Source organism: Echiichthys vipera (assembly GCF_963691815.1).
Source record: "Echiichthys vipera genome assembly, chromosome: 13".
NCBI lineage: Eukaryota > Metazoa > Chordata > Actinopteri > Perciformes > Trachinidae > Echiichthys > Echiichthys vipera.
In genome coordinates this window covers 13,947,999-13,957,887 of record NC_139838.1, presented here as the reverse complement: position 1 = coordinate 13,957,887, position 9,889 = coordinate 13,947,999, and the positions used below count along the sequence as shown (strand labels likewise).

At 41.0% G+C, this 9,889-nt stretch overlaps 1 protein-coding gene across 1 annotated transcript; it reads right to left on the bottom strand.

Annotated features, from left to right (window-relative positions):
- Positions 1–104: 104 nt before the first annotated feature.
- Positions 105–8,557, bottom strand: gpnmb (glycoprotein (transmembrane) nmb). The gene is made up of 12 exons (XM_083925549.1): positions 8,366–8,557; positions 7,055–7,210; positions 6,835–6,975; positions 5,921–6,094; positions 5,671–5,832; positions 5,214–5,537; positions 3,989–4,045; positions 3,639–3,836; positions 1,689–1,794; positions 1,111–1,331; positions 894–984; positions 105–776 (listed from the first exon to the last, which is right to left on the bottom strand). Exons 1-12 carry the CDS (start codon positions 8,433–8,435, stop codon positions 623–625), a joined length of 1,854 nt encoding a protein of 617 aa, XP_083781675.1. The 5' UTR covers positions 8,436–8,557; the 3' UTR covers positions 105–622.
- Positions 8,558–9,889: the final 1,332 nt, after the last annotated feature.

Sequence of the window (9,889 nt, the reverse complement as noted above, 5' to 3'; positions counted from 1 at the left end):
TTAAGACATGAGAAATGGCTGAATGCCTTCAAAAGATGAGTGGTTAGTTCACAACCTTTATTAGAGTCCTCAGGTCAAGTTTCTAGATTTTTTTTTGTGTTCTACAGCTTAAAACTGTATTTTCAATTCACTCAACTGATGAGGAGCATGCACATATCACTAGCAGAGTACATATTATATTGTATTTATATCATACCAAATCAAGGATTTCATATTAAAATGTTGAGTTATAATACAGTATAAGGCACAGTACTGTAAAGCAGCACTCAGCACATTTGCAGAGAAGCAATTATTTTGATCAGAAAGCAGCCACGAATTGAACCCAATTCATCTCCTAGCAACTATCATCCAATGATGAGCAGGAACAAGGAGGTAAAAAAGGAGCAGTGCCTCAGTCAGACATTTAACAGCCATCATCCTATCAATCAGATACTACCGTAGCTGTAGCCAACACTTTAACAACTAAATTATACACTGACAAGAGATAAGTACAGACATGAATATATTCTAACTATCTTGACTTTTTAATGATTCAACGTGGCATTTGCATATGTTAATCATGATTTTTCTTCAGTATTGTTGCCATTAAGGGCAAACACGCTTTGGTGCAACTCTGTAGAGCCTACAGGTGGTGTCTCTCAGTCAGCAGGTGATGGCTCTCCTCGCTGGAGGGGAAGAATGCCTCCCTCAAACGAACCATGCGACCTCCGACCCCAACATGGTCGCAGGCGTCCTCCACCAGTGACCTACGAATGGGACGGTACACCTTGTAACGTCTGGAAGAGAGGGAGAAGGGAGATTAGGGATGAGAGAGGAATATTTGATGAGAAAAATGAGACACTCTGTGTGGAAGCACAAGCTTTAAGAGTAGTCAGTTGTGAAAGACTACTCACTTGCAGGCCAGATAGGCAATGAATGCAAAGACAGCCACCAGCACAGCGGTCGAAGAGAGCACCACCTCTGCAACGTGTGAATTTTTGGACACTACAGGACAGACAATTAGACAGAGAGAGAGCATTAATCCCTCCACTTCCTACAAAGCAGCTAGTTTAAGAGAATAGATTGTGAACATGTGTAGGGTATTAAAATAAATGTCTTTGTGCAACAGACCAGGTGCATCCTGGGACTTGTTGATGGTGACAGTGGTGCTGGTCACGGTCAGGCTCTTGGAGTCCTCCAGGGTGATGTTGACACAGTAGGTGCCAGGCTCCGGAAATGTTCGCCTGAGACGCACTTCACACTCTGGCGATGGCGGCACATCATCGCACATGATGCCACGCACCTGAGTACAGGTGGAGTCTGACACAATGGTACAGGCAGAAGTGGGGATGCTGAGGATGAGGGGATGGAAAGATGAAGGGTTAAATAAAAATCACCAATCACATTTTTAAAGTGCAATAACACCAAATGGCTCTTAGCAAATGGAATTATAAATCTTTAATGTACCATGATTGTGTGAATTTGACTGTGATTTTGTATGACAATATAGTTAAATCTATCAATGACTCAAGTCCTATTTCACTGAAAGGCAATGCTTTGTGTTGTATTTATTCATCTTTATGAGCCAGAAATGTTTAAAATGTGATTGTCTGGAGATGTTCTGGAGATGCAATTCTGGATATCATCCAAAAACAGTAAAGAAAAACACTAGTATAAAAATCTATAATGAAATAATTATATACACTCACTTGCCCAGACATTTCACCAGGAAGCTGATGTCAGTGTTGGTAACTCTGGCAGCTGACACATCCACAATGCGACTGTTTGGCTGGCTGTTCAGTGCGTGCTTGGGCTCTGCGGAGAAAAGATTTATGCAGTTGGTTTAAGATGTATAATCATCGTCTCATAACCTTAAAATTATAACGATTTGTAGGCAGGTAGTGTGTGTGTGTGTGTGTGTGTGTGTGTGTGTGTGTGTGTGTTTGAGTGTTTGACTCTAGCCAAAACGACACAAGAGTTTTAACAGGGAAAAACACATAACTATAAGGAGTAACAATTCTGGTATAAATATATGTGAATACAAAATTGAATTCGATATTTATTAGATTTGCGCAAAAATCACTGCACAATTCAACTTCACAGTCCAGTTTCATTTGACTGCCACTGACTGACTAATCACCCTGCTGAGCTCTGTTCTGCTCAGTTGAGCTGGTTTTCCTTTGAACAGCTTGACAACACAGTCACTTGTTTATTCCCAATGGCGTCTACTTGTTTACAGCCCTGTTTCCCAAAAAAACTGTATGCTGTGTCAAATATATGATGTTGACCACTGTGCTTCACATGTTCTTTTAACATCTAAGAGTTTGGGAACTGAGGAGTAATTTTGAGGGTGGAATGTTTTCCATTCTTGCTTTTCGTAGGATTTCAGCTGGGTTTCCTTTCTCGTTTTTTAAGTTTCATAATGCGAAAAACATTTTCAATGGGTAACAAGTCAAGACTGCAAGCAGGCCAGGTTAGCACCCGGACTCTTTCACTATGCTTTAAATGCTGTTGTATTACGTACGAATGTGGTTTGGCATGGACTTGCTGAAATAAGCAAGGCCTTCTCTGAAAAATATGTTTTCTACTTGGCAGCATATGTTGCTCCAACACCTATATATATATATATATATGTACCATCATTCAGCATTAATGGTACCTTCACAAATATGCAGGTTACCCATGCCATGTGCACTAATGCACCCCCATACCATCACAGATTCTGGCTTTTGAACTGTGTTCTGATAACAAGCAGAATGGTCCCTCTTCTTTCTGGCCTGGATTTCCATGATTCCCAAAAATAATTTCAAATTTTGACTTGTAGCTCAGGTCCAGAGACTGTGGCAGCATTTCTGGATCTGGTTTATGGTTTACTATATATAGTTTCCTGGTGGAGTTTCAACTAGCATTTGTGGATGCAGCAACGATGATCCCATGAAGTGATGTTTCTAATGCTGCTTTTCACTGCTGTCTGTGGGTCCGAAGATCCAAGCCATCGAATACTGGTTTTTCAGCTTTGTCCCTTGTTCTGCAGTCTTTCACAAAATGGTGAGCCCCTATATTCGAAAAGACTTAGCCTCTCTTGGATGCTCTTTTTTATGCTCACCTGTTACCAGTTAACCTAAATAATTGTGAGATGTTCCAACAGGTGTTTTCTTTTAACATTTCACAACTTTTACAGTCTTTAATGCCTCTGTCCTAACTTTCTTGGCATCATATTCAAAATGGCCGTATCATTAAAAAAAACAACAACACACATTGACCTTTCTCAGTTTCAGCATTTGATTGAGTTTCAGTGTTTTGCAAATCATCAAATTTGGTTTCTATTTACATTTTACATAGCCTCCCAACTTTTTTGGAAAGGGGGTTGTACTTGAAAATTACAGTGACAAAAATTACAATCCTCTGTAAACTTAAGGTTCAATTTGTTGAGCTATTTCAATTTCAAACCAAAGCGGTGGCCCAACTGCTTTGGCCCAGCCATGAAATAAATAAATTAAGAGTTAAATTATGATAGGGAAATAAGTATCCAATTATATTTTAAAGCCACAACGCAAGATTTAAAAATATCTGACTCTGGCACCATCTAGTGTTAGTGACGTAAAATACACCTTGACAGACCGCAATGCACGCTGCTTTGCCTACAGCCTTCCACCTACCAATAATGGTGATGTTCCCCATGAAGGTCCCATGAACGTAGCGGTAGCACACGTTGCTGTTGAGGCGCCTGGTGCGGAGCCAGGCCAGGGTGGTGGGGTTGGATTCCGGGGTCGCACTGGCAACTGTTGGGGGGATGGCCTCCGTGGTGGGAACACCTGTTGTCACGGCAGGAAAGGGCTGTCTGGTACTGGGTGGCACTGAAAAATGGATGTATGTGATGCAAAATATTGTATATAAGTTATTGGGTCTGCATTAATGTTTAATGAGCTCCAGCTCAGATACACACAGTCCCTCAGTCTCACTCTCTTTCTCTCGTAGGAACAAACACAGCTTGAGATGTGGAACTCACCTTGGGTGGTCTCCATCTTGACAGTCCCAGCATGAGTGGGTGGAAGTGTGTGAGCCTCTGGAGGTAGGGACATAGGAATACAGTTATGAAACAACTACTATTGTGAGGTAACACTTCAGTGATCTCTGCAGGGAAAGTCACTTATTGCTTTGTCTTGTCCATCAAGTTCAGACTTCAGGACCAGATGCGTGACAGCAGTGGCCTGGTGGTCCTGCCTGAGGTTAGCAGTGATAAGGCTTGCCTCGGTCAGTTCAGCCAAATACAAAACAAAATGTACCATGTATCATGCTGAGATACCTTTCCCTGAGATGTCTGCTCCCACACTTCAAAAAAATGGAGGTGAATATAGAGGAAATATTGCAGTTACTAGAAAATGTTATTTGGAACTTTTTTCCTATAAAATAAATAATCCCTGAATTGTCCCTAGAAAATCTCAAAACCCGGGGAAATGAAACCTATATCTAAACTATGAACGGCTATAGCAGTATGTGAGAGAATAGCTTTTTAGCCATTTGGGTGAACTGACCCTTTAAGGACATAATCTTTACCTATATAATATCGTTCAAGTATAGTACAGTAAGTCAGGCTGGATGTATACATGTTCAAATGTTAGCTGCACAGTATGTTTGTTCCTGTGAGACTACATCATGTGAATGAATGAAGTGCCTACTGTACGTACTAACTTGATTAAAACAGAGCGGTTTAAAATTATTTTTGGCCCGACTGAACTGGTCCAATATTGTAACAGGTGAGATTTCCATGTCTTTTTTTATTATAAGGCAGGTCAAGATGTAATATAAATACTGTGAAAGTATCAAAACGCTCAATCCACAGAGTAATGCACAAGGCCCGTATCCAGAAACCATGCCTTTAAACAAGCCGTCAGGACTTCTGTATGGTTTTGATGTCACAACTATACAATACATAGCTGGAAAGCTGCAATGACGGCACAGAGTCGTCATATGGGGCAGGCTTCTTTGGTAAAAAAAGACAGGTTCTCAAACACAGCATTTAAGACAGAGGGTCAGGTATATCGAGACTCACATTATGAGAAAAATAATGTGTTTTTTGAACATTAAAGCAACTTGTTCTTGTAGAAACCCAAAATACAAGTATGAACCTGTAAATTAGCATAATATGGGACCTTTAAAGGCCACTATGTGTATGATTTGAGAGTCATAACTACATATCATGTATGTTAGAGTCATAACTATGTATCTACTACCTGTGGGAGGTGTTGAGGTGGAGCTCCTCTGAGTCGGGGTGGCAGAAGGGGGAGGACACTCTACAGAGAACGCTGCCTCCACCACCAGCTTCACACTCATGCTCCCCAGCATGCTGTAGCTGTGTGTGGTGATGTTGCGGTGTGTCACCAGCTGGTTTCCATCTCTGAAGTCCCAGATGTAGTCAATGGCAGCTGCGGTTTTGAGGTAGCCACTGGGATCATGGAGCTGGACTTTGAAGACCACGTCCTCACCACGAAAGAAAACATTCTCAGACTGGTTGACCGCAGCCTTCTGAGAGATTGTGACTGCCACTGGGATCTTATCTAAAAGAGTGTGTATGTAAGGGGACTAATGAATAATGCATCCTCTATATTTCTTCTTGCGTTTCAGCTATATGGCCAAAAAATATATCAATAGATAAAGTTGTATGAGCTGTATGTGTGAGCTTGTCTCCACCTGTGATGTAGAAGACGGTGTTGTCAGTGGTGAGGGGGCTGTACTTCCTGCGCTCACGTTTCCTATAGACCATGACCTCCAAGACCTCTGCCCCCAGTGGGATGTTGGTGGTGTTAATGGTCAAACTGGAGGAGGAGCCGTCACATGTCTCGTAGTACTGGCCTGGAACAAACAGAGAAGATGAATGGAGGGTAAAACAGTTTGTTATTGCGCATGCATGTCTGCAAATCTGTAAACCTGGGAGACTCACCCATTGCATGCCACACGTAGACATAGCTCTTGCGGCTCCAGTCGTTGCTCTGAGGGAAGGGTTTTCCATCGGGGAACACATTGCATTTCGTCTTGTCTGTACACTTTCCAAAGCCATAGTCATCCAACCAGGAAGTCCAGTTGTACACGTAACCGGAGCGCACCTGTCCATTGGCTGCTCAGAAGAGAAGAGAGTAAGGTTGTTACTTAAAAATAAAAAATAAAGTGGCACTAATTTATATTTATATATCATAATCATTCCGTCAATAGTTATCTTCTAACATTGCAGTTCCCCTCAGTTCCATTTAGCCCCTTGTAGCTAAATGTTTTGGTTTTACGGCCTGCAATTTTATTGCTTTGGTTCTCAGTCGCAGTCTCTTCGCCCTTGTTTCTAGCAGCAGTGAGCAGCTGTTTTCAGCAAAATATCTTCGATTAACCCACTGTATGCTACTGTACCTTCTCAGGACCAAACAGCACACAGGCACATTTAGCGACTAGCTGGTGGACATTGTGAAGCACTAAACATCTAAAGAGCCAGATGTTTCGCTCAGGAGTTGGTCGAAAACAAAGCAGAGATAAAAGTGAACACTAGACTTATATTCACCACAGAAACTTAACTCCAAATGAATGCTTGTGTTGCTCTGAAAAGCAAAACTTGCCAACATATCAAATTTACAAGGTGATAAAATGTCAATGTTGTGTTAACAGTTTGTTGCGCTGCCTCCCAGTGGCCAAACAAACTTGAATAAGGCTGATTTAAGTGTGCTTGTGCAGCCATTCTGTATTACTACACTCCTGTGGTGTTGTGTGGCTTTCTAATATGATGCAGTGGTGTCTGGCGTGGATGATGATGTAATGTAAGGGGCGTGGGCTGGCCTGGCTTTTTGGCAGCACCTGAGGCCTCGAGCTCCGTACCATCCTCACAGTGCTCATCCCAAACAAGGTTCCCACTGGCATCCTCCTTCTGGCATGGAGGGTACTCCAGCTTTGCGGTGAATGAGATACAAGAGCCGTTGAGAGCCGGACTGTCACTGGTCAGACGAACCTTTGGTTTACCTGCAGAAAGGTGATGAGAAAGGTGAGAAACTCAAGACAAAACAGGAAGAATTCAGGGGAGAAAGATGACTTCACTCACCTCTGTGGTGCATGAGCTCTTTGGGCTTTGGGTTTAGTGGAGGGTAGAGGTAATCATCCCATGGGTTGGTGTCAGGATCCCAGCCAGGGATCGGTGGAATTGGAAATGGTAACTTCCCTGCTACTGCATGTTTGTGGGGGAACATGTCAGCGTATGCTGGAGAGGGAACAAAACACATTTTAAGACTCCCATGGTCCCTTCAAATATGCTGCAAGGATCACTTATAATTGGCTAGGGCTCTCCAATTAATATGCTTTGTTTCATTCATTTATTGTGCACATTTGGAGGTGTATTGGATTTAGCTTACTATTGGAAAACTTCACAGAAAAGATCTTAATTTCTTCATTATTTATATAATTATAAATAATGTATTGTATAATATATGTATTTAAATTATAGCTCGCTGAAGATCATTTTGCGAACATCACTAATGGTCTCAAGAGTAGCTCTGAAAGAATAAATAATAAAACTGACGGGATCAGCTTTTCTCTAGACGGTAAGGCAAGTTAGGTAACCGGTTTAGTCAAATAAAATTCAGCAGTAGAGATAAAAAGCCAAATAAAAAAGAAACAAAATCATTTGGAATTACCCTTTCAAGCATAGCTGTTCTGTGAGGGAGATGACCATACTTAATACAAAATAAAAGTGTGTGGCCCTATCTTCATCAGATCCTACCAAGTGTCTTTTATTTGTTAATCATTTTTTTTTCTCTTTGACTCCATGTCTTTGTGTCTGGCTTCTGTTTTAATTTAGACTTGAGCGAGAATAACATTTTTTTTAACGGATGATAGACGAAAACAACAAATTCCATCCGTGATTAGATTAAAGGAAGAAAAAATAGTTGTGATCTGTGCAGATCATCAGCTCACGGCACGGGAAACAGACTACATATCTAGATGAAAAAAATGTACTTTTGTTATTTTGATATTGATAAGGTGGGTGAAAAATATGTTTTTGAACGGGTTGAGGCTTCATTTTTCCGTTTCCTTTGGTCGTTTTCTGACCGGACACCGTCAGCCAGGACACACGCCTTAATTAAGCTCATGGGACTGAGTGCAGAGCTGATGACACAAACACACATCAAATGTAAAAAGTCCGTTTCACACTTTATAACTACTGCGATAAATCCATTTTTAAATCAAGAGCCATATGATTAAATTATTTCTATGATTTTAGTGTGAAGATGTGAATTGAAGTAGGACATTTAGTAAAGACATAAGGAGTCTATAGTCAATATTTCTATACTGACGGTTCAAAATACATAAGCAGGCAATTAGATCAGCTGACTAACTTTAAAGCAGCACCACTTACTTGTGCGTCCATCAGCCTGAAACACAAAGCAGGCAGAAAACAGGAGTAAAACACATCGCAAGCCTTCCATTTCCACTCTTCGGCAGGAAAATTAGCTGTTAATATATATATCTTTTTTTTCTTTTTTTTAAAAACAGCCTGTCCTCCTCAAAATATCTAATAATAAAGTGTCCACCGCCGACGGAGCTTGTCCCTCTCACTGCTCGTCTCCCAGCACTTCCCCCTGTTTGTCCTGATGTTCAATAATTTAATCTGGGGTGCCGCTGAGCGCAAAACATGTGATGTTTCTTAACAGGACGCATCTCATCCCTTATTATAAGCCTCATGGAGCAGGAAACTCATGAGAGACGAGATGCGCACACGCACGCTATTTGCGCACAGCCCCTTCTCCTTTTGCCCTGATAAGAAATGATTAAGGCTTTTGAATTCGAAAGAGCGTCCTTGTTTTCAGTCATTTAAGGTATTGCTAAGGTCAATACTGATTTATTATTGGCCTTCTTTGAAAATGTGACAATAATAAATGTGTCATAAACAGTTGGTGCAGTGCATATGTCGTTAACACATTTCTCTCAATACTTTTATTTGTACAGCTTCTCCTCAATATGCAGGAATTCATTCTGAGTTTATGAGAGACAGAATGAGATTGCAACCTGCCTATAATAGTCGAATTGTATTAGGCGAAATGTAATCCCTTTTTACATAATTGCATTATAGAGATGTCTTTTTGTTGGGGACTTATGTTTCGAGGGAGTTATGAGTTATGAACTCCTATCATGATGACCTTTAATGTCCGGGTGCGACAACTGAGCACATGACAGCATTATTTCATACATTTGTCTGATCGAGCTGTGTCACGGTGAGACGCACCGCGCACGGTTTGCGTGAGATGTGCGGTCATTGCGCCACACAGACGCACCCCCAAAAAGCAGAAGGAGAGCGTATGATGTGCAGCCGAGTTGCGCTTTTTTTTTTAAAACGACCCGACATGTGATTAATGTCATTATAGCGGGTCCTCTGCTGTCACAAGGTGGAAACGGCACCAAAGGGCTCTCCAAAACGGCAAACTGACTCACATTTACATTTCTGTTCAAAAGTCAAGAAAAGTGTGTTTTCATCAATCCTGCAACACAGAGGGAAATCTATTGTGTGGTAAACATCACTATATATTTAATTTAAAGGTAACTAAAGTTAGAGGAACTTTCACTGTGAAGCCAAACAGTACTGTGAATCTAGATAAAAGCAATTCTCTCATACTGATTTACAGTATTACATCCAGTCATAAACTAAATGGATTTAGAAGTTTGAAACAGCAGGCAGCAGCCTATATATATTGTAGAATAAACTGTCATATCCTTATGATTGGTGTCAAGAAATGAGAAAAATAAAAATGGCAATGGCAGTTTTTGAAACTCAGCTTTCAGAGAAAAAAGCTGAGCCGTTATTCAGAATAGCGTATAAGGTGATCATGATGATTTGTGTGTCTCACGCGCTCCTGGTTTAAATTAATATTACAATTAAATGATT